The sequence below is a fragment of the Neospora caninum genome, chromosome Ib (genome assembly GCF_000208865.1).
Source record: "Neospora caninum Liverpool complete genome, chromosome Ib".
Lineage (NCBI taxonomy): Eukaryota > Apicomplexa > Conoidasida > Eucoccidiorida > Sarcocystidae > Neospora > Neospora caninum.
The window spans coordinates 914,087-937,676 of record NC_018386.1 but is presented as its reverse complement, the minus strand read 5'-3'; the positions used below and the strand labels follow the sequence as shown (position 1 = coordinate 937,676).

At 59.9% G+C, this 23,590-nt stretch overlaps 2 protein-coding genes across 2 annotated transcripts in view; one reads left to right on the top strand and one right to left on the bottom strand.

Annotated features, from left to right (window-relative positions):
- Positions 1-1,271: 1,271 nt before the first annotated feature.
- NCLIV_003420 (putative elongation factor ts) lies at positions 1,272-3,314 on the bottom strand (the record flags this gene model as incomplete). Its single annotated transcript, XM_003879843.1, has 2 exons — positions 1,272-2,585; positions 2,934-3,314. The coding sequence occupies 2 exons, from the start codon at positions 3,312-3,314 to the stop codon at positions 1,272-1,274; spliced, it is 1,695 nt and encodes a 564-aa protein (XP_003879892.1).
- Positions 3,315-7,702: 4,388 nt separating this feature from the next.
- Positions 7,703-23,590, top strand: part of NCLIV_003410 (putative HECT-domain (ubiquitin-transferase) containing protein) — a gene marked incomplete at both ends in the record, with an annotated part of 39,333 nt that continues 23,445 nt past the window's right edge. Inside the window, 4 exons of the mRNA XM_003879842.1 lie at positions 7,703-7,751; positions 8,725-11,319; positions 11,784-12,060; positions 12,415-23,399. Of these exons, the coding sequence (XP_003879891.1) occupies positions 7,703-7,751; positions 8,725-11,319; positions 11,784-12,060; positions 12,415-23,399 (13,906 nt within the window). The remainder of the gene's footprint in view (positions 7,752-8,724; positions 11,320-11,783; positions 12,061-12,414; positions 23,400-23,590) is intronic.

Genomic DNA, 23,590 nt, shown 5'->3' with positions numbered 1-23,590 from the left:
GAACCTAGGCCTTGGCACAGTGCCGCAACCGATCGATGCTCATGCGTATAGAAAGTTGAGGTCTAGAAAACGGGAAGTACGACGGAGAGACTAGCCACCGAGGAAAGAGGCAAGATACAGGAGTCAAAAAAAGAAGACCGGTGTAAAATTGATGCCGGAATACTTGCGTGTGTATCTGAGCGTTTACATAGTTCCTAGGACAGGTTCCTTTTCTATTGTGGAGTTCCGGGAGACAGACCGTTCGTTGTCTCTGCCTTTGTCTGCCGTCTTCAATTTTTCCCCTGGTTGCTCTAAAACGCACTGCCCAGCACCTCCTCCTTCCCCATCCCTCTCCTGCCTCTGTGTCGGTTTCTGCCTGTTTGTTGTATCAAGACCAAGTACGCGTCACTACTACTATCGAAGTTCCTGTCTTTTTTTCCGGTGAAAAGGGTTGCTCTACGCAAACCCTCGAAGATGCTCCCGAGGTCGGGCGGTATCGTTTCTCTCAATAAGCGATTCTTGGGTGGATGCTGTTATCAAAAAAAAGCTGGCGGAGGCCGACTGAATACTTCAAGGGAAGCTGCCTACAGAACGGCCTTCCATCGTTCGCCCCCAAACACTATAGATCCTTTCTCCTAGCTCGTGTGCGATACAAAGGCTTGCAGTAATGAAGCGCTTTGGATGCCGCCCAACAGAACGACACGGCCCCGACACAATACGTAGACAACCGCCCAAGCACACACATATACATATATGTTTGTGCACATAAAGGTTTTAGTATCCCGACTAGTGTACAGATCTACATATACATGAATGTGAGGAGACGGCTGCGCGTGGACCTGAACTCTGCGAATCCTTCCTGAAACAGGGATTTCTGGACATTTCCTTAGAGTGTCAGACCATGGGAACCCAGGAGGCGCCTGGAAATCCCGCTCTTTGTCTCAATGTGATTTGCGTCTGTTTTAGTCTCTGTTCATAAGACGGGCTGGCGCTCTTCTGCCTGAGCTCTCGGATGAGAGATGCAGGACTCGAGAAGAGAAATTGCGAAAAAAAGCGGCTCGGCAGCTCGTGACATTCTCCTCTGACGCCTCCCGATGCTCGACCCAGTGCAAAAGGAACGAGCCGGCAAGAATTCCGAGTCTTACACGTCAGTCGGCTGAGAATGTCGGAGGAGAGGAAGAGCCTGTTTGCGTTTTTCGTGAAACGGGAAGCCGGAAGTAGACACCTGCGTCTGTTGTTCAGTAGAAAGGTGACAAAATCGCGCTTGAAACTAAACAAAGAAGTGAACGGAATCAGTTACCAATGCACAGAAGCCGCATGTCTTTAATGTCCAGGTCGGCACACTGGAGCACCCGTGCTACGCGCCTGAGCGCTTCCTTAACCGTTACAGTTTCATTCTCTGACTTCTTCTCTTTTCGGGCTCCCGTGGTCGCACCGGCGCTGTCTCCTTTGCTGTCTGCGTCTCCCAGATCGCCTCCCGCTTCCGACCCCACATTGTCCCCTGGGCCCTCGGTAAGGACGCCTGTGGACATCTGGGAAGCGAGGAGGAAGTCCTGCTCGACGAGCGCTTGCTCTCGCAGCTGTGCCCGTAAACGCCCCTCGACGACCATGTCCACCTTCTCCGGGTTGGCCGGAAACTGCTGCGCCACGGAGGCTCGGAGGATCTGTCTCTCTGTTTCCATTTCGGCCTGCGTGACGTCAGACAGTTTCACGAAACGTGGACGGGTCGCCACTGCCTGCATGGCAAGAAGTTTGGCGAACGCCTCGAGGCGGCCTGCATGGGGAGGTCTGTCAGCGGCCAAAGACTTGTCTCCGATTTGCTCTCTCTCCCGCCACTCCAGCACCACGACCGCAGCGGCTCGCCCCACACCCTCGGCCACTTGCCCGTGCACGTACCACCCCACAACCTCACAGGACCGTGGGGGAGAGGAGACAGGCGAGCAGGGCGGGGGAACCGTGACGTGCTCGACGCCAGAGATTTGGAGCTTCTCGCCGAATTGCTGAGAAAGCAAAATCATCATGTCGCCCAGAGTGTTTGAAATCCCGTCGCCGTAATCATTCTCCCTGCGGCCTCCGGGGGCTGGAGATGCCCCACGCGCGTCTTCGTCCCCGCGTCTGCCTCCTGTCTCCTGTTGGAACAGGCCGCCAAGCCCCGCGTCTTCAAACTTCTGTGGATCAACCACAGACGCTTTCGCGGCTTCAATCAGCAGGGACGCGTGCGCCCTGCTGCGCGTTCGCTCCTTCTCTCCCTTGGATTCGTCTGTCTCCTGTCTCCTCTCTGCGTCTGTGGATTGCCCCTCACACGCCTCCGCGGAGACTCTCGAGGCGGCCTGCGCTGCTGCAGTGGCTGCGGCACGGGCAAGAGCGATGAACCGCGGATTCTTGGCGACGAAGTCGGTCTCTGAATTCAGGGCGAGAAGGCACACCGTTTTCCCACCCTCTCTTGCTGTCTCTCGCCCCTCCGCCACTCCAGAGAGGAATCCTGTCTCGTGAGCGACCGGGAGACAGACGGCCGCGATGAGGCCCTCGGCTGCGACCCGAGCTGCTGTCTTGGCGGCGCGAGCGATGCCGCGCTTGCGGAGATAGACCGCTGCCTCATCGAGATCCTGAGGAACGCGAGACACAGGTGACACACGAGTGAAAAAGAACTCCTCGCACTCCTGTGAACCAACACACACTCACCCAACCTCACACACTTACGTAGCCATCTTCATATATATCTATAAATAAATATATATATATATATATATATATATATATGTATGCATGCTTGTTATCGATGCGCTCATGTGGAAAGGCAAAGCCTGCGCATCAAATCCGATCACGTCTTCCTATAGGTAGGTGTATGTCTTTTATATGCGGATGAAATCAAAGATGCATGTGGATGTAACTGCAACTTGGGGTGATGGGCAAGTCCGCAGTAGAGTTCTGGAAGAACGGGTTGCGAGTCTCACCAGATTTGACTCCTCGAGAGCTTGGCGACACTCGCCGATGCTGACCCCGCCCGTTCGCGCCCTCAGTTGCTTGACGAGAGCCAGAATGTCGACGCTTTCTTTCGTTCGCGGTTCCTCGCTTCGCACGGAGTTTTCCGAGAGGGTCGACGCGGTCGCTGCATGCGCGAGACCTCTGAAGCGGTGGCCGCTCGCGGCCGACAGAGAGGCAGAGCGAGAAGAAGGGAGAGAGAGAGACGAAGAGGGAGGAGACGACGAGGAGACAACAAAACGAGAGGGCCGAGCGAGAGAAAGGAGACCAGAAGAAGGGAATCCCCGCCGGTGTGTCGGACGCAGGACTGACCGCGTCACGCCTGCAAGGGAAGAGCAGCCCCACCTAGACATCGTGGAGACAAAGCGAGCGAAGAGTGAAAAGGTCGAAAAGACGAGAAGATTCGCAAGAAGCCGGAGAACGACGCACGACTTTGTCTTGTCTTGGTAGTTAACGAAGACACGAGTCCCCCGAGCAGCCAACACCGGAGAGGGAGACGCGGCCGAGAGGAGCGGGAAACCTCAGGTGTACACGAGAGCGAGATCCCCTCCCGAACAGGGCGATCCAGTTTCTTCCTTTCTTCACGAGGAGAAACTGAAAAACATAAGGCGGAGCGGCAGCCTGAGAAGAACCAGGGAGGGAGAGGTCGGAGACAGGACGGCGAATGGAAAAAGCGTTCGTGCCGCGACGCAGAGAGGAGGAAAGGTCGGGGTTGCAGCGTGTCTTAGAAGCGACCAAGAGAGTGGCGGAGACGAAAGCACTGAAAAACGAGAAAGAATCCGCGAAGAGGGACACATGCAAAAACCTTTCGGCCAGAGAAAAGTCGCCACGCGCGGAAGATTCGTTCTTCGGGGAGCGATCAGGCGATACCACACCACAATCGAACGGCGCTGTTCGCCCAGAATGCGGACGACGAACAACACTTTCCTCATTCCTCCAAAAGAAGAGCTCACCGCTTCCCTTGTTCCTTCCACTGGTGGATCCTTTAAAGAGCGAGGGATGCAAGCACACACGTGAAAGATGCAGACTTCCGCCTGTCGGCTCCTCGATGTAGCAGTAGCTTTTGTGCAGGAAAAACTGTAGATTTTATGGACGAGAGGAAAGACGAAGAAGCCTGCTGGCGATAGAGTTTCGTTTACAGAGGAACGATGGAAACGAACGCGGCGAGGTGAAAAAAAATAGGCTAAGGAAACGGACACGAGAGAAAATAGGACCTGAAGGGACACAAACCAGTCTGTCGCCCGTCGGATTCGATCCTTTTTCTCCGCCTCTTTCTTCTTCGCCTTCTACCTCTCTCTCTCCGTGTTTTGCTTTTCATTCCTTGCTCTTGCTGTCTTCTCTCCCTGCTTCTCTGTGTCGCTCTCGCTCTCTGTCCTCGCCTTGAGGTCACCGTGCTGGACACCCTCGCCCTTCTCTCTCGCCCTCTACCTCTATGCATCTTTCCTCCTCTTTCTCTCTCTGTGTTCTTTTCTCTGCTCCTGTTTGTTTCTCTCCGACGACGGGTCCGGAAATCATCAGCAGTTCCGTTTTTGTGAGTTCGTGGGGTCTCCAGAGCTGGCTCCTCCTCTGCCCCAGCCTTTTCGCCTTGGACCTTGTCTCATCGGTTTGCGTTCGGCTCTCGTTGCTCGTGGCTGGGGAGAAACGAGGGAAGGCGAAAGAAAAAGCGGACGCAGCATGCAGGAGGCAGTAGCAGTACGAGAGAGACGGGAAGAACGCAGACCTTTCTTTTGATTCCCCTCGGAACGAAGACTAAAGCAAACGCCAGGTTAGACGGAGGAAGAAACGCTGAAGAAAAGAGAGACAGATAAAAACAGAGAGAACCAAATAGATTCAGATCTTCGGTGTCTCACTACCTCACCTGAGAGGTCCCCTGTTGGGCTTGGAGGCCCGCTGAAGGGACGTTGGTCTGCTGCGAAAGTAGACGCGACCCAGAGGGTGCGTTTCTTTTTGGTCGACAGGTTCCCTTCTCCATTAACTGGAGCACGGTTGCTTTCCATTGGGCGTTTTCTTTTCATCTCGCTGAGTTACTTCCATGGTTCACTTATATGCTCCGTGTTAAGGCTGTGCCTTGATGTCTTAGATCGTCCGCCTACTCTTTTTCTCTGCTCTGCTTGGAGGATACACCGTTTTTCTTAACATGCCTATGTGGTTTCAAAAGGCCACCTAACAACGTAACCATCACAGTTGTGCGTATATCCGTCTGTCTCTGCGTCCACATGCGTGCCGCCTTGTGGCCTTTTCTGTGCGTACTTAGGCGCTCTGCTTTTCTGCACATCAGTTCGGTTTTCCCATCCTTGGTGTTCTCCACTGCTGTTTCCGCGTACATTTTCCCTTTTTTCGTTTCTGTCTCCATCCTGTGTTTCTCAAACCTTCCCTTTCTTCTGTTTCATCCGCTGGCTGCTTCACGTTTCGTTCGGACTTCTACCCATCCCAGTGTGTGTCCCCGCTCTTCCTGTCCTCTGCTCTTCATTTGCCTGGATCTGCTTTTCCTTAAAAAGACGAACAGGACAATAGAAATGTTGCGGAGTGACCGTTGTCAATCCCCTCTCCCAGGGACTTGAACGGCGGATTATCCTCCGAAGCAAAGCGGGCGTGTTCTGTTTTTTCCTCAGCCCGGAGGCACATGTCTCTCTCTGTGCATAAGGAACGCAAGAGAACCCTTTTTCTGATTTCTGCATCGGGTATGCCTGTATTCACGTGGGAAACAAGGAGAGCCGCTCAGCGCTTTGCCTTTTTTTTCACCCCGATGTACGCCGCACAGCACCGCTTCACTCTCTTCCCTTGGACACTATGAAGACGTTGTGCCGACTGCCCTTCCACCTTTTTTCTCAGACCGGTGGGCTGCACTGATGCACTACCATTTGCGACAGCTTTCTTGTCGGCAGTTCACCAGAAGAAGCCTTGATGCTCTCGGACACAGCAACAAACGAGGCCAACGGTGTACCGGCTGGTTTCTCCATGCAGCTATCTCGTCTCTCTCACGCTGCGTTTTAGGGGTATCTGCCTTGCCGTAGTGGATGCGAAGCGAGACTCTTGAATTCTCTCCACCTGCCTACCTCCTGACGAGAAGAAAAGCCGAACACGCGCCATCTGTTACAGTCTGCCATTCCCTCCCGCACAACAGAGCTTTCCCCGCACCTTTTGCTTTGCTGTCTGACGGGCGAGCGCGCCAGTATCTTACATCGGATGGGAGGAACGATATAGGCAGACACTGGAGTATCTAGCTTTCTTGTTTTAGAGAGTGTTTATGGTTCCTGTCTTGTCGACCGCGAATGCGACCTGGGCAGGATACGCACGCACGCTATAGTGGTCTGTACAGAACAAATCCACATCCTGTGACGCTGCTCTGTGTCAGGGGGGGCAGACGGTTCATGTTTGCATCTGTTTGCTGCAAAAGTCTCTATCGCGATCCTGTACGCCCTCTGTTTTGTCCAGTTCAGACATTCCACATTGAGAGCCCCGCCAGATAGGGTACGAGTCTTGAACATATGGCTACGGATCACGACGTCACGACGCATCAGCGGAAATCGACAAGATATCGGCAATTAGAGCCATGTCCCAGAAATAATACCGCCATGTATTTATCAGTACGGATATTGCTTTTTGCTGGGCTGCGCGGGTTCGTGCATGTACAGCTCTCTCGAAGGACACGGACTGTGGGTTTCAAGTTCTTCACTTTGTGTCGCGTAGAAAGGGACTTCTCTTTCAGGCTTCCTCTCCTCTGCTCGCAGTTTGATGTTCTCCACGAGAACAGATGGAGAGAAAAGAGAGCCTCCTCTAGGAAACAGATTGTGCCGCTGTGTTTCTGGTCTTTTTTCACAAAAAAGCCGCCTGGGGCTGCGTGCCTCCCAAGCCTCCCCCCGCGCATTGTCTTCCGCCTCTCTCGTGTCTTACACGCGCTCTTCGTCCGCTGGGCGGCCAGATGCTCCCGCCGTTTGCTACCTCAAGCGATCGCGCTTCTTTCTTCTGCGTGCCATAGAGCGTGACCGAATCTTGAACTTCTGCAAGGCGTTCCAACCCCAGAACGAATTTTGCGTGATCAAAGAGATTTCAAGTGGCCCGAGCCTTGCGATTGTGTGAAGGGGACTCTCTGAGCGAGGTTGAATGCGCGTTCAAGGGGAGGGTGTCTCCTCTCACCGTGCTGCCTGCTGACTCAAGGCGAGGCGTTTCGTTTTTCGCAATCTGCGTGCGTGTCAGCAGATGAAAGCGACGAACCCAGTTCGTCCTCGCGCGAGCTCCCTCGTCATTTTTCGCTTTGTTTTTTTGCGGGCGTTTCCGTGGACAACTGAGGCAACCCGAAACGCTTGAAGCCCGCAACCGACTGTCCAGCTAAAGGAGCATTTCGCGCCGCGACGCTGGGACAGAGAGAGGTCTCGGGAAATCGCATGAAGAGAGAAAAGTTAAATCTTGCTGCTTAGGCACAAGGCTTTCCGTCTTCCCAGAAAATAAGGGAGTCTTTTTCCCCAGAACAACTCCTTTCGCTCTCCCCTGCAACGCCCAGCTGCACTTTTGTTCGCGGGAGGGAAAAGAGGCGGGGTGCCTCGCGCGAGCGTTGGACGTTTTCGCGCGCGTCAAAAAACCTCATCCGAACGGTGAAAGCGCTCATTTCTCTGAACTTTTTTTTCCGCGGAGGGAAAACAGGGAGGAGCAAGAGCTGGTATGCCCCGAAAAGGAAGGGTTTGTTGCCCTGTTGGTTTTCTCTTCTCCAGCTCGTGGCGGACTCTGTCTTTGAGTGTTCTGTATGGCTGCCTGGCGGGTCGTCGTCCACGACGGCTCTCAACAAGTCTCAAGTAGGTTTTTCTTTTTGCCAAATTTTTCCCCTGTTGCCGCTTCTCTTTGTCCCTGCTCGCATGCCTCATGCCCGACTCAAACTTCTTGCTTCCGTCCTCTCCCCTAGAAAAACGTTCGCGGGCGGCTGACTCGAGTCTTCTCCCGTGCCAGAAAAACACGCGGGAGCGGCTCTTCTTCCCTCCTGTATCGAGACCTCGCCTCATTGCCCGTAAGAGAGAGCTTGCCACGGTTCCTCTTTCGTCCTTTCTTTTTCCTCGCACCTTTTCTGCTTCGTCCGATCCACTTTGCCTGGTTCTCCGACTCGTGGTCTTTGGCCCTTGGGGCAACGCGGCACACACTCCACCCGAGCGGATACCCGCGTATTTTCTGTCAAAGTACGACCTTTTGCGGTGCCTGGACCCAATTCGCGTCAACTTCCCAATTCCTCCTTTTCGCTGAAAAAATACGACCCCTGCGCCTGCTTCTTTTACGTTCTTTCTTGTCGGGCTCGGCACCCCGCTTCGGCTTCTTTTCAAGGCGACCAAAAAAAGTTTCCGCTTCTCTTGCCTTCTTGTCAAAATGCCAAAGTAGCGTTTTCTCCAGAGCTTCCCACTTGGGGCAGGCTTTGCTGCAGCCCGAGTTCTGCGCTCGCATTCGCCGGTGCGTGTCTGACTTTTTGCCCCTCTGCACGAGGCGAATGACTGCGTGCCATCTTGACTCAGAAACCCATTTTTTGTCAAAACTTGGCTCTTGCGCCCCTTTTTCCTGCACTCGTCCCATACCATTCGACCTCAGGACTTTTTACGCGGTCCTTTCTCGCTGGCTTCTCGCCGAAACCGACTTCTCGTGGATTTCTAAAGCGGACCAACTTCATCATGAGACCTCGGCACCCGCCCTCGTCGCCTCTCTCTCCCTCTTCCCCCCTCTCTCCCTCTTCCCCCCTCTCTTCTGCGTCTTCCCCGTGTCCGTCTTCTGACTCTCCGACTCTCCCAGTTAACTCTCAAGGTCCGCTCCACACGAATGGCGTCCTGCTGCTTTCCGACCTTTCCGGGACCTCTGTCCCCTCTCCAGACGGCCCACCGCTCCCGTCTCCCTCTTCGCGCCAGTCTTGTCCGGTCCACACGATAGATGTCTCTTCTCCTGAGGCCGTAGGCGCAGCCCCCGCGCGGGCGCCTCGGCCGGTTCTGCCTGCTCCGCTGTCCATTCTTGCTGTTTGTGACGAAGCTGTGGCTGCGGAGGGAGACGGGTACCCTCGCGTCTCGCCGTCTGCCGGAACCTACCGCCACCACGCGGGACTTCTGCCCGCTGCGGACGGATGTTTGGGCCCGCCTGATGTCGGCCGAGACGCAGCCTCGTGGGCGTCTGGGCCAGGCCTCGGCGCCATTCCGCCTGTCTCCTCTGCACCCGCCTGGGCGAGGCCGAACTCGCAGTCTGTCCCCTTTCCCTCGCAGCCCTTTGGCCGAGGCGAACAGGCGAACCTGAGGGAAAGGGAGGCGAGGGGAGGCTCAGGATCGGCGGGACAGATGGCAGACTCGCCGAGGGACTCTGTTGCCCTTGCAGCATCGGAGGCGGCCATAGCTGCCGGAGAAGCCTTCACACCCTACACAGTGTTGGGCCGCGTGCGCCTTCTTTCATCGTCTCTCGATGATCGAACGGAGTTCCTTCTTCTTCAAGGCGTATCGAGACTTCTCAGAACTTTCGCGACTGCGCGGGAAGAGCTGGCGGCGCGGGAAGACCGCCGGAGAAGACGCCGACAGCGAGCCGCCAGAAGTGTGAGGCGACCGAGAGACGGGCGGCATCTGGAAGAAGTTCGAGGTGGGGAACTCTTCCGCGCAAAGGACGTTGTCGCTTCTCCCACATGCGCCTCGAAGGTGCGGCGTCTCTCACGAGGTACATCAGACCTGTCGTCGCTGCAGAATCGAGGTGAGCAGCCGGCTGCTCGAGAACCCTTGGTGGAATCGAAGTCCGATCTCTGTCTCCCTGAGGACCCACGGAAGATGCAGAGGACGGGGCCTGTTCTCTGCTGTCAGCTTCGTCTTCGATGCCTTTCGCCTCTTGTGTCTCCGAGATATATTCCGTCTCCGTTCGTCTTTCTGGACGCGGATCTCGCGTTCCGTTTGACGTGCATGCTGTCTGCGGTCTGCCGAGCGTCTGCCTTTAAGCGTGTCTCTTTCTCGTTTCCGCCTCTTGCGGCACGGGACCTCCCGCTCCTGTCTCTCCTCAACGGCCGACGCGGCCTTCGGTGCGGCAAAGGCGACGCGGAACCCGCAACCGGAGACAGGGGCGAGCACAATCCCGCCTGCGGAGGGGAAGAGCTGGCGCACGGGAGAACAGATCGGCGCCGATCCAGTTTGTCCGCGGAGGGCGAAGAAGAGGACTACACTTTCTCTGGCGAGCCATCGCTCGTTCTTCCTGGCCTCCACCATTTCGTCGAGAGGACGTCCACGGCCGACCTCTATCGTCGGCTTCTCTGGCTCCACGTCACCTCAGGGGGCTTCTCGGTCCTCAGTGTGGGGTCTTCAGGTAGCGGTTCTGAGTCACGCGTCGAGAGAAATAGGGACCAAAGCGTCTCCGCTTTTTCTGTGCCCTCAGTGGTTGACGTCTCTGTCCTCCTTCAACCTGCTTTGGCTGTGGCTGGTCCCTTTAGCGGCCTCACGGCGTCCAGCAGAACGGGTGCCGTCTCGCCGTCGTCCCGAAGTCGGGGAAGGACAGGCGACGAGACAGACCATTTCTTTGACCTTTTGGAGGACATAGACAATATCGCTGCCGCCACACTGGGGCACAGCACTTCGCCAGGGAGGCAGAGGGGGAAATCGAGGGAGTTGGCTGGACAGGAGACGGCGCAGAAGATCAAAAGGAGGAGAAGCTCATCGCGAATCTACGGGGAAGATGCGGACGAAGACTCGGGAGATGAAGATGACGAGGGCGACGACGTCTTCTGGCTCGAAACAGACGATGGAAGAATGGTGCTCCCGCGACAGCTTCATCCCCTCTGTGCGTTCCTCTCCGTCTGTCTTCAAGACGCTTCTTGTATCAAACGTGAAGCTCTGGACGCTGTTCACGAAGCGCTTCGCCCGGGGGGGCGGTGGCCTCCTGCGAGCCCAACAGCCGCCGGCCTCCCAAAACAGATACCGTCTCCAAATGGAGCCCAAGGCGGTCGGTACGGGAATTATGGCTCTCTAAGGGGCCCTGGACGGTTTGAGGGCGAGACGGCCGAAGGCCCCCACGGTGGTGAAGAAGATGAAGGGGTTGCGTGGAGCCTGCGAGAGGGAGGACGAGGCACCGCCTTCGTTTCGCTCCCCCCGCCCGAGTATCCCCGATGCTGGGCTGGCGGAAATGGAGCAACCGATGACGCGCTCTTCGCCGCCGGAGGCGTCAGCGGCCTCTCTGGATGGCCCCGAGGCGGTGGCGGTGCGGAGTCTCTTTCAGGAGCGGGGACATGCACTGTGGGGTCAGCCGGCGGCACCCTTCTAGAGACCGTTGAGGCTCGACTTCTTCAGCCTCTTGTGGGTCTCCTCACCGAATCGCTCGTCGAGGGGGTTTCCCCCAGCGACAGAGATCTGGGCTTCCTGCGCGGCCCCTGCCGAGGTGAGACAGCCGACTTGCTTCACAAAAAGGCCTACGCAGAATCGAGTTCTAGGGTTTCAGGCATCCTCTTTGGAGGCGTACGTATCTTGAAATGACGATGACGCTTACTGTGTGCCTTCTGCCCCCGTGGGACCTAGCTACCTCGCGTTTCCCGACGCATGTCTTCAACACGTGAATGCTTCACGTACTTCTCTACACGCAACACGTCCGGACACACGCTTCCTCCCACATGTGGTGTAGCAGGGGGTTTGCCATTCGATTGCCGGCACAACAGCCTGCAGGCCGCCTGCATGCAGCCAATGGGCAGCTCGCTGGGAACTCGATGTAGAGAACGATGTCCAGTGGCGACGGCATCGCTTCGCTGCTGGTAGGTTTCGTGCAGCATGCGAGTTGTCCCGCATGCATTTTTGGCATAGAAAACGAGTGTTTGGCGCGTTGTGTTTCTCTTGCTCGGTCGTCTTCAGGCTTCTTGTTTTCCGAGGCACGCCATTGGGGGTCGCCAACCCGCGGCGGAGATCGTGGTGGAGAGCTTGCCCCACCCTTTGGACCGCAGCCTTTTTCTCCTCTGTCTCTATCCTCCTCAAGCGCGTTCCGAGTTGGGTCCCCTGGTCGACTCCCTGGCTTCTCTCAGGGGTACCCCACAGGTCTGGAGGGGCTTCAGGCCTCCCACGGTGCCCTCGGGCTCGCGTCTCCGCGTGCCCCGGAACCGCCTCACGCGCTGGCGCTCGCGGCCCTTGCACGGTACGTGGACGCTGTACGCCATACCTTGGCAGGTTCGCGGCCTTCGTTTTTCGCTCCCTGTGCCGACTCCAGAGGCCATTTCCGACCAGAAGGCGTGAGGCCACGACGGGAGTGCGCGGACGTTCCTTTGGGAAGGCGAGAGACGCTGTGTGCGTCTCCGTCACGTCGCCGCGAAGACTCGGTACGCTGCCACCACTCGCCCTTCTCAACGGAAAGAAGAGACAGTGCTGCGTCTCTGGTCTCGCCTACGAACAATGCGAAACTGTCTCTGGCTCTTGGAAGCGCAGGCGAGACGACGCGTGGAAGCACGGCGAGCCTGTTGTTCGCCGTGGTCAGGCGCCTTCTTGTGTCCAGGCTTCAGCCTTGTTTCCTTGGGGCCATGCAAGAGGCTGAATCCAGCCCGTCGTCACTGCTGCAGACTCAGGGCCCCTACGAGGCGAGGGCAGACTCTGGGCTCTTGTCTTCTTTCCGTGGAGAGACAGGCAGAGCGCTGAGGGACGAGGAGGAGATTGACGTGATTTCCCGGTGTCTCGATGCTCTGCTCCTTCTCTCACTCCACGGCGCTTCTGTCGTTTCTCTCCTCGACTTCCTTAAATTTCTCCAGCAGCTTGTGGCCGCCGTAGATCGAGCAGAAGACGAGTTGGCCGCCTCAGCGAAGAGGGCGCGGGCTGTCAGTCCCGCCGGGGCGAGGCGGAATTCGGAGTTCCGCAGCACCAGTGGACGAGTGGCCAGTTCGGGGTGCACAGTGGAGAGGCCTCCCAACGAGAGAGGAGGATGCGGGAAACACAGCGACGCCGATGCCTACACTTCACCGGTCTCCGGCTCGCCTGCAGCTCGTGGAACAGGCGGAGTCGGCGCTTGGACCCAGAGACACGGTCCCCTCGCTCTCTCGACGGCGATGGTGACGCACCAGGGAGAGCGAAGGGCGGCGCAGTGGAGAGGAGACCCTTTTTCCCCTGCTCATCGCGAGTGTCCTCGTCTGGGTCGGAGCCACTCAGGCGCGAGTTTGCCCAGTGTACCTGTTTCTGAAAACCCGCAAGACAGGAGTTCTGGCGTCGACGCACAGTCGCAGCCGCCTCCTGAGCCAGCAGATCTCGCTGCTTGCTTTCTTCCTCAGCCTGCCACGATTTCGCGGCCCTCTTTGGCCGCGTCTTCGCCGTCTGCCTCGCACGCGTCTTCCCCGTCACACAGAGCTTCCGCTGTCGTCCGACCTGCTTTTTGGGGGGCCACGCGTGAGGGCTGTCAGGCAGTTGGCAGCCCCTCCCTCGGGGAGTGTGTGTTGCCTCGGTCGCCGTACCCGTCTCTTCAGCTTCTCGAGCTTCTGTCGCTTCAGTTCCCGCTCACGTTCTCCGACCTTTCCTGTTCGTCGGGAGGCGAAGGCGCGTCGGGCCGAGAAGAGAGTTCCGGAAACGAAGAAGGCCGACGCGCAGACGAGCTCCCCAGGGCGTCCGGTTCGGACGTCCAAACTTCTTTGTCTCCCTCGCTCCTTCTCTCTTCGCCGATTCCCCCCTTTGGGGCTTACTGCTTCCAGATGACTCTCGAGCTGCACGAAAGTCTTCAGTGGGGGTTTTCGCTGCCTTCGCCGAGCAGCCGGCGACCTGGCGAGCATTGTCCAGGCTCGCCACTCCATGGAAGGCGCGCCCCCCTCGTGACGCCAGGTGGGAGCCGGTACTACGGCTCTGCAGAAGACTTCGACGGGCTTCGAGGCGGAGGCGTGACGGGACGCAGCGCTCCTCGGAGTCTCGGAACTGACCTTTCTTGTTGCGTCGAAATCATCTATGGCAACGAAAGAAATCTGCGACTGAGCCGAAGGCCCGTGAACGAAGACGGCAGAGACAGGAGCGGAATGAGCAGCAGTGGAGACGTGGATGGGGGCGAGGTGCGCCTCCGTTTGGAGCTGAATAACGACGCCCTGGTCGTTTGGGTGCATCAGGACGAAAAGACGGGCGCGAGGTACCCGCGGGGCGTTACCGGATCGAATGAGAGAGGCAGTGCGATCGCTCCCGGGGACTTCGTTCCATCAGACTCCCCGATGGTGAGCGACTGCGGGTCTGTGTATCCGGAAAGCCGAGGCGCAGCGTCCAGCTTGCGGACGTCCTCAGATTCGGACGGAGACCTCGTAGAGAAGATCCAAGAAAGGGGCGAGAAGTCCGTCAGGGCCGCGCTCTTTGACATTCGGGGCATTCACGCCATTGTTCTTGACATTCTCGTCGACCAGACAGGCGAGGGTGAAGACGAGGGCGTTGCGCAAGAGTGGCTGCTTCCCGACCTTGGAGCCTGCGACGCGGAATGGCCTGCGAGAGCGGAAACAAAGAGGAGCCCGAGAGAGACGGACGCCTCTGGAGTGTCCGACGAACAAGTGCCGGAGACGGGAGGACGAGAAACGGGAGTGCGCCGTTCGAGGCGACGGGGGTACAGTCCTCATTGCAGAAGCGGTCTGGACGGCCGTGCCTCAGCGATGTTCGGACCGCAGCGGAGTTCCCAAGTTCCTCTTTTTGGTTGCAGGGAGACGACACGGGGCGACGCGTCCAAGAAAAAGAGACATCATATCGTTGTCTTCGCCAACGGACAAAAACTGTGCTCCGTGCCGCTGCCTGGTCCCTCTGTTCTGTTGTCCTCGACGCTGTCGGTGAACCCCGCAAACGAAGTCATGGTGCGCGCGGAGCTCACGTCGCGAGCGTCTCTCCGCGTTGCCTCGCAGCCTTCGTGGTCTCTGGGCTTCATCGAAGAACTGCGCAGGCGGCGGCTGATCGGTGGGGAGCCGGCGGAGGCAGAAGAGGAGCCCAGCGACGCTGTCATCGAGTGGAAGCGGCGCGCCCGCAGTCCGCGTGGAGACAGCCTGGCGAGGAAAGGGGCGAGGTACGGCGGCGAGGCTTTTGACGAGGGGGCGATGCTGGGAGAGGAGGAAGAGCTTTCCGGAGACGACGACTCCTCCACTGCTTCCTTTGTCTCAGGAGGCGGCGACGAGCGGGAGAACGGGCTCGAGATGTCTGAGTCCTGGGAGAGACCCGACAGGAAGAGTGAAGGCGAGGAGGCGAGGCCAGCGGAGAGAGGGCGTCTCAGGGACGAGGTCTTTGACCCTGAGGACCCCACACCGAACTTCCCTGCACAGGCGGCCTCGGGGTCCGCCTCCCGAGGGGTTTTCGGCTTCGCGCTGGCTTCTTCCGATGCGCCGTCGTTCGGCAGCAAAGTGAAGAAGGCCGGTCTCCTCAGTCTCGAGGAGCTGCTCCAGCGTTGCTTTTTCTGTCTGCACAACTTGATCTTGCGAACACGCCCCCCCACTGGAGTCTCCCGGGAGGCGCCGAGGCCCGCGGGGTGGGCCACGATCAGCGAGGACGAGAGACAGGACTCGGCCGTCGGGGGCGCACCCGTCTCTGACAGAGAGACCGGCGACGGAGTTGTTGGCCACGCCTTTGGCATTCTCTCCGCTCCGGGGAAGGCGATTCTCTTCTTCGAAAGCTTTCTAGACTCCCTTGAATTGCAGTGTCTGGCTCTGAAGCGAGCGAGAGACGAGGCGATCCGGGCCACACTCGAAGAAGAGACTGCGCATTTAGTCGCACGGTTCTCGGAGACTCAAGGCTGTGGCGGAGAGGATGCAGAGGGCCGTCCTGGCCGGAGTCACTGGGGAGAGCCGGAAGCAGCAAAAGTCTCAAGTGACGCTTCTTCTAACCTCTCCTCTGCTTCGCCGATCCGCTCGCCGTCGGTCGCCTCCCCGTCCTTCCGGATTTCCGCAGACGCCAGCAATCGTTCTCGCTCCTCAGTTCCTCGGTCTTTACCGTCTCCGTCTTCCGCCTTTTCTGTGTCTTCGCCAGCTGGAGAAACGTTGCTAGCTCCGTCGCTGACTTCACTTTCTGGCTTACGACTCCCTCCCGTGGGCGAAGAGCCGGAGAGGCTCGAGAGACAGGTTGGCCCAGAGAGAAGGCTACACAGGTCCGAGGGCGAAACCGCCACTTTGGGACTGCCTTTGCCGGCCTGCAGTGGACAGAAACACACCCGCCTTCGGACAAAATGGAGAAGTCGCGCCGAAGTCTGTTGTTCCTTGTTAGGTTCGCTCCGCGCTTTTCTGGAAGATTCAAAGGTCATTGCTGAACTCCAAGATCAGCTGACTAGGCAGCCTCAGGCACTCGATCGGCTGAGCTGTCTTTTCTTTGACTGTCTCATGTTCCTCCTAGAGCACGACGCACCGCCTGTCTGTGCGTGTTCTGCTCCCTGCGTCTTCGAAGAAGGGAGGGGAAGTCCGCTGGGAGTTCTCTCGCAGGGAGAGACAGGCTTCCATCCTCACGGTTCCGGGACTTCGCCTGCGACGGCAGTGGCTGACAGGGGCGGCAAACACGCGGGGATTTACAGAACGTCTTCCTCGGCGTCTCCCAGTTCTTTCTCGCAGCAACTTCGCTCCTTCCTGCCAACTGACTGTGGCCACGTGCCTCTCAGGTTCGCCGCCATTGGAGGCTCGGCGTGCTCGTCTCCTCTGTCTCGCAGTCGCCCTCAAGACTTCGCCCCGGCCACTCCCTCGGCGGTGGGGCCTTCCTCTTCGGACGCTTTCTCGGCGAGGATCCGCCGAAGCAGCCACGGCTCCATCACGTCGCTCGCGTCTTCGCAGAGCTCTGTGGACGCGAGTTCTTCCAAGAGTGCTCCTCTCGTTGCTCCCGAGGGCCCCGCGCGGCCTTCACTCTGCCCTCGCACCTGCGCCGTCTGCTTCTGTCTCGGCGCACAAGAAGAGATGGACGCCGAGGGCGCCGTCTGGCTTCTCCACCGTGCAGCTCTCAAGCTCTTTTCGGCTGTGCAGGCGCCTTTGCTCACATCCCTTCTTTGGAGAGTCCCGCCTGAGAAACTCCAGGTTTTCTTGAGACTTCTTGCGGCAAACACGCGGCCGTTTGAGGTCTCCCTGGTCCGTCAGGCCTTGAGTGTCCTCGACAGCGCAGGAGGCTGCGAAGTGATCGTCCATCGCCTGCTGCGCGAGATTCGGGCGGATGACGGGAGGAAGCAAGATCAGACGCTGTGCGTGAAGCACGCCGCAGGAGGGCGACGAGACAGCCCTGACGACTTGCGAAGAGACTGCCCCCCTTCTTTCGATCCGTTCTCTTCCCCTGGTCTCGCCTCGAGTCTTCCTTGCACCCCCACTCATCGACGGCGTGGAGACGCGAACTTTCCGTTTGGCGGCGGACAGTTTCTGCCGGAGGGCAGAGACAATTTACCGCGTGGACGTTTTGTTCGGGGCGATTTCTCTCCGAGAGCCTGCTCGGCGTTCGCACCGACGCCAGGCAGGAGCTCGCCCCTCGCGCCGTCTACGCTGCCAAGCTGCGTTGCCAGCCTTCACCGCTCGTCCTCAGGGGGCCCAGCGCTGGCTGCCCTGGGAACCGAGACGGAGCTCGTTTCGTCCTCACGGCCACTTCGTCGCGTGCCTCTGTCTCGCTCGACCTCGGTTTCCTGCGCCTCTTCTGCCCACTTCCGAAAACGCGAGAGGCGCGAGAATCTCTTCCCGCACCTGAGAAGCTCTCTGAGGTCGGCCAGCGGCAGCCAGGAGACTGCAGCGTCACGGATCGACGCTTTGCGCTTCTCGCTTTCGTGTCTTGAAGACAGCGGTTTCTGGCCGTTCTTCCGGTCCCTCGTTTCTCAGACGGAGCGTCAGATCGAAGAGGCGCTTCGTCTCCCGTCTTTTGCTCGCGTTTCGGCACCCGCCGGGACTTGGGGACCCGCGGGGAGGGGTGGAAGTCGCCCGGGGGCACGCCGCGGGACGCAAAGCCTGTCAAGCGACCGCGTCGCTCCGGGCATCGCCAAGGCTTTCTCTCCGTTCTACAGTGTGACCTATCCCCGGGACGCAACCTCAGATTTCCTCGCGTACACGGGCGCGCCGACCAACTCGGCGGCCTATCCTGCGTCGTCCTCGCGGTTTGTCCTCTGTCCCCACCTCGTGGGCAGTCCGAGCTGCGGCATCGCGATGAGTGCGGCGGCCGCTGCAAAAGGAGACAACTCTGGCTGTCAAAGGGCCCTCTTCCCATTCCCGTCGCGCTCCGCTGCGTCGCCGCTAGCCGCCCTTTGCGGGACAGCTTTCTACTACCGGCTGCAGCTGCTTCACCGCGGCCTCTTCGACTCTGTCTCCGCCCGCACCAACCAGTCATCGCTCAGCTCACTTGACGGGCTTTTTGCGGGCCGAGGCTCGATGTTTCCGTTCTCGTCCCGCCGACGAGCTCTAGGGGATGATCGGGACAGTGGGAGCTGTGCGCGGTGCGAAGATTCTCAGGACGCCGAGAACGGAGGCGCGCCAGGCCTTGCGGGGGAAGTCGCGGGACTCTTGGCGCGCCACGCAGCGCAAAAATGGATCAAGCAACTCCTCGTGTACCAGGCGATGCCCGACACAGCGCTGCCTCACCGTCGCCAGGGCCAGGTCTGCGACCCTGACGTGTTTGCTCAGGACGACACTTCGTACACTGGGCAACGGCCTCTCGCTTCTGCCGCGCAGCCTGCGTCCTCAAAGGGACTGTCCACAAGTCCTGTTGACAGAGCAGCACATTCTGGCCTCGAAGACTCCGAAAATCCTCGTGAGTCGTCTGCGCAGAGGCCGCCGCCCATGTCGTCCTCATGGCTGTCCGGCTGCCGGAGGTACGCAGGAGGCTGGTCGGAGGAAGACCACCATCTGCGGAGGCTCGAAGACGTGTGCAGTTGCTTGGAAGAGTTGCTGCGGCGTCTTCTCGCTTCCGGCCAGAGCGTCTTGGCTGCAATGATGGAAGCCATTGTTCTCTCTGACGGCCTGCAGCGATTCGTTCCTGTCAATGGATGCGGCCTTCGAGAGTGCCCGCGACGGACCCCGGGGAAGAACGCCCACCTGATTTCGCCGTGGAAAGGAGGAAGAAGCCCCGAGACGACGACACGCAGAGGGACAGATCCAGAGATGCCACTACAGAGCCCTCGTGGAGGCGAGCCTAAGGGAAACGAGGACGCCAACCGAATCGCCTCTAGAAGAGGAGAGGCGCCCGAGCTCGAACAGGGAAGGGACACTGTGACCTGCACTGCTCAGGAGCGAGGGGCCGAGACAGTGTCGGGAGAGCGAGAGGAGACGATGATGCGGCTGGCGGACAGCAGAGAGTGGACGGGGAACGAGAAGGCGGCGCTTGTGATCGAATCGAGGAAAAGCATCCAGGAGGACTCGTCTGGGCCTGTGGGGTTCAGTGTTGGCGTCTTGACTCCCGTGGAAGTTCCGATGCGAGGCACCGAGTTCGGGCCTGCGTCCACGGGGTTGCCGCCGCCTTTTCTACACGGCTGCGCGTTCCTCAAGACCGCGGTGCTCCGTGTACTGACGCAGTTCACGTCTATGCTTTCGTGCTTCGACTCAGCTGAGGGAGGACGCGGTGACGGGACGGAAAACGCCGAGGACGTCTTCAAGAACCTGGCCGCAGAGAAGGACGGGGCCTGCGCGAGCGGCAAGAACTCGGTGGTGGTTCTGGCCCTCGTCCAAATGACGCTCCGTCTCTGGCCGCTGGTCCTGCGCTTGGCGCTTCGAGCGCTCCTGCTTCTTCGCCAGCTGAGCACCTGCGCGTCAGAAAGCGGAGACGAAGGACGGGACTGCTCAGAGGGCGAAGGCAACCCTCGCAGCTTTTTACATCCCTTCCTGCGTGACGCAGCCCCCGAGAAAAAACTGCACCCTATCGTCGAAGTCTGTCTGGGGTTTGTGGCTGTCGCCAGCCACATCCTGGTCACCCTCGGCTCGATTCCCTCCGCGCTGGCTGCCTTCGAAACGCTCGCGCCTGGTCAAACCCGACCTGAGTTCCCTGCGTCGCCCGCGTCGAGGTCGCCCGTCGGAGCAGACTCGTCCTCTTTCTTCTCGGGGTCGCCTTCCTCCCACGCGGGCTTCTCGTCGCCTCTCGCCTCGCCAGTTGCCGCCAAGGGTTTGCTCGCAGGCGCCCGGGACAAGTCCGCGGAAGCTTACTTGGAGGTGACGGCCTCCGCAGCGGGATTGCCGCCCCTGCTTCTGACCGGGGCGAGCTACCGCGTGGCACCAGCCGGACACGGCTTTCAGGCAGTCGAAGGCGCCCTGCGAGCGAGCGTTTTGATGGTTCTCGAGTGCACAGCCAAGACCTGTGGGCCGCTCCGGACGAACCACTTCAGTCTGCCCCGAGCTGTTCAGGAATTCCTCTCGGCGACGCAGCCCCCCAAGGCAGCGGGCGCCGCCGACGCCAGGGGGACAAAGATGCCATCGCAGGCGGAGAACAACGACCCGGCGGCACAGACCGTGCGGGAGAAAGAAGGAAGAGACACAGGAAACAAAGGCCCAGACAGGAGAGCAGGCACGGCCATCGGAGGGGCGCGCGACGGAGATGAGGACGGGAACGACGGACAGGAGCGATTTTCAGGGGAGGAGACGGACGCGGCTCAAACGACATCGGCGTCACCCTCCTGTGGGGGGAACAAACGAGGAAACTGTGTTGACGAAGTCTCCGGGTTAAGGCCTTTCACGTCGACAGGGCGCCTCACAGGGTCGTCTCCGCCCCAAACAGCGGGGCGCGCTCCTTCGTCGTTTGCGGACCGTCACCAGTCGCCTCCCGCGCTATCGGCGAGTTCTTCTGTCCAAGCATCTGCTTCACCTCATGTTTTCGCGCCAAGTCCCTCTGCTTCCTCACCGTCCCCTGTCCTTCTCGGCCTCTTCAGGGGCGAGCAAGACATTGTCGCTGCCTTCGGACCTAGCATGCGCGCGTTCCATCCTTCCCTCGCGTCGATCCAGCACGGCGTTGCTGCCGCGCTTCTTCACTTGCTGGGTTACCGTGGAGACCCACGGACCCCCCAGTCTGACCCGTGCTCAGGCACACAGTTCCGTGGACCGACTGAGGCCAGGGAGGACACAAGCCAAGAAAGGCCGCTGCAGGAGGGAGAGAACGGCTGGGCGCGTGACGGACCGGGAGCACAAGGGCGTCTCAGTGGCGAACTCTCTGAAAGGCCGGTTACGGAAAGCACCGCGAGACTGGAGAGAGAGGGAGGAGCGTCGGGGAGAAGACAGAATGGCGAGCTCGTCATGAATCCGGAATCAGGAAGCGAAGTGGCAGAGCGAAGCCAGGCCGCGTCATCCGCAATCGTCCATCGAAGTGGAATCCATTCCGGGGCTGCCAGCCGCGAGCGACCAGGCGCGGGCTTCACGGAGAATCCAAGCAGTATGTCTCCGCTAGACATCCGTTACGCATCTTACCGTGAAAAGGAGAAGGAAGAGACGCTGCGCATTCTCCAGATTGCCGCCTCGGAATCACGCAAAGCTGCTGTCCAGCTCTTGGCGCGCTGGCAACGCCGGAAGGCCCAGCGCGCGGCGGCCTCGACGCCACCTTTGGGCGAGGAGACATGCGCGAGGGGGCCTGCTGGGGGCGAAGAGACCCGGTGGCCGGCTTCAGGGGACGAGCCGTGGCGAATCGCGTCAGCAAGCCCCGTGAACGGGGCGTTCCCCGGCGCGAGTTCAGGGGGCGAGCAGCGCAGAGAGCGCGAAGGGCTGCATACATTCGCGGTGTCGGAGGAGACACTTCGCGCGCAGGAACGGCGTCAGATTCGTTTGAGGTGCGAGTGGATTCTCCAGGTCTGTCCCGCGGGTCTGCTGGCCCCGCCGGGTGGGGCGGTCTATGCGATGTCGCCGGTCCGCTTGCGTCGCGGCGGCTGGACAGAGAGCACGGTGTCGACGCATGCACGCTATGGCGGCGGTGTGGTGGCCGGGCTGTTGGAGGACGAAGCGGCTTTCCTTGCGTCCTTTTCCCCGGCTCCAAACCTTCTCCCCTCTGTCGCGCTGTTCCCGCCTCGCCACCAGACGCGGTCTCTCTCTTGCGTCGACTCGGTTTCCACGGGCCCTCTGTACCGCGTGGGTGCGGGGCCCGACGGCCACAGCACTCTCGCGGCTGCCGGCGCCGACCTCGCCGGAGCAGCAGGGGGGGAGATGGCGGGAGGCTTGGCGGATGCATCTTCATCCGTTGGGGCCAGTGCAGAGGACGTTCTTTTCCCCTCCGATGTTTCCTCGCTGCCGGGCATCCACGACTACCTCCATCTCCCGCGGCTCGCAGGCACTGGCTTCCCGGCAGCTGGCCTGAGTCTGTCGCCGTCCCCTTCGGGTCCGATGACGACCGCATCACTGTCGGGACATGCGAGCTTGACGCATGCGCCGCTTGAACCCGCGAGGGGCCTCTCGGCCTACCGGGGGTCCGTGCCGGGGTTGCTGTGTCTGCCCGGTCGGGGGACAGGTGTCTCCTCGCGCCCGTTCGCCTCCATGGGTCACCTCGGGCCCCTCATGACCTTTGTCCCGGGGCCGTTCCGACCCAGCTTTGGCCGGCTAACGAGCGCGGAGGGCGCCCTGAGGCACTCTGTGACTCCCAACCTCGAAGTGTTGAGGCGGCTGATGAGCAGTCGCACCCTCGCGGCCATCGACCGCCGTTCGTCCTTCTTCTCGTGGGGAGAAAGGGGCCCAGGAGGGAGACTCTTGACGGGGCGACTCTTCACCCACGCTGGCACGGATACGACCGAAGGGGCGGCGAGCGACGGCTTCCGGCTTCTCTCCAGTGGCACCACGGCTCTCGACTTCTTCGGAGGTCAGCCGACAACGCCCAATTCGCCGCGGTTCTACAGCATTCCTCCGCACATGCACGCAACCACTTTTTATCTTCCACGCAGACACAGCGGCGGAGGAGGCCTGGGATTCCTAGGCGCACCCCCCGCTCTCACCCACCAGTTCCCTCCTGGGGCGACTGGTCTTCGGACGGCGGCGTCTTCGTTTTCTCTCGTCGCCGACGAAGGTCGAGAGAACGGAGTGCGTCAGAGACAGCGCACTGCGAGCGAGGCGATGTCGGAGGCTCTGAGGCAAAGCGTCGCAAGGAACGGAGGGAACGGGCCGGCGGGGGATCGCGAGGAAGGGAGAAGCGCGGCAGATGTGCCACACGAGGGCCTCTGTCCCCAAATGCGAGACGCTGACCTCGCAGGCGCAACAGGAGGGAAAGCGAGCGGGGTTTCCCCACACGACAGGAGTGACGGGGGTCTCGACACAGGGTCGTCTGTGTGCACGCAGACGCCATCGCACCCTTTCGTCTCCCACGGGACGCCCGCTCCGCACTCGCCGTTCTACCCGTCGCCCACTGGCTCGCCGCCCTGCTTCTCGCACCTTTCGCCAGTGGCCCTCAAGGAGGCGGAGCAGGAGAAAGAGGAGGCTCTCGCCGCCTTCCTAGGTTTCCTGATTGACGGCCCAGACGTCTTCGTGGCGGAGCGGGTCCTTCGGATCGAGCAACTGTCGTCTCTGTGCCGCTACGTGATGGTGAGAAGTCTGAAGGCGCTACTTCTCGCAGGCATCTGCGGCAACGTTCCGAACATTCGAAGCCGCGTCGCCGCAGGTATTTCTCGCTCTACGCTACATCGAGAAGGCCGAAAATCCAAGAGGCAGTCGAACCCGGGAGAGAGTCCCAGGCGTGAGGCCGACACTCTGGGAGACAAGGCCCGACAGGCCGCGCCCACCCAGGCCGGTGGAGCAGACTTTGGCGCTGCTGAAGAACTGAGGGACGGGCACGCCTTGGCAGGCGAAGAC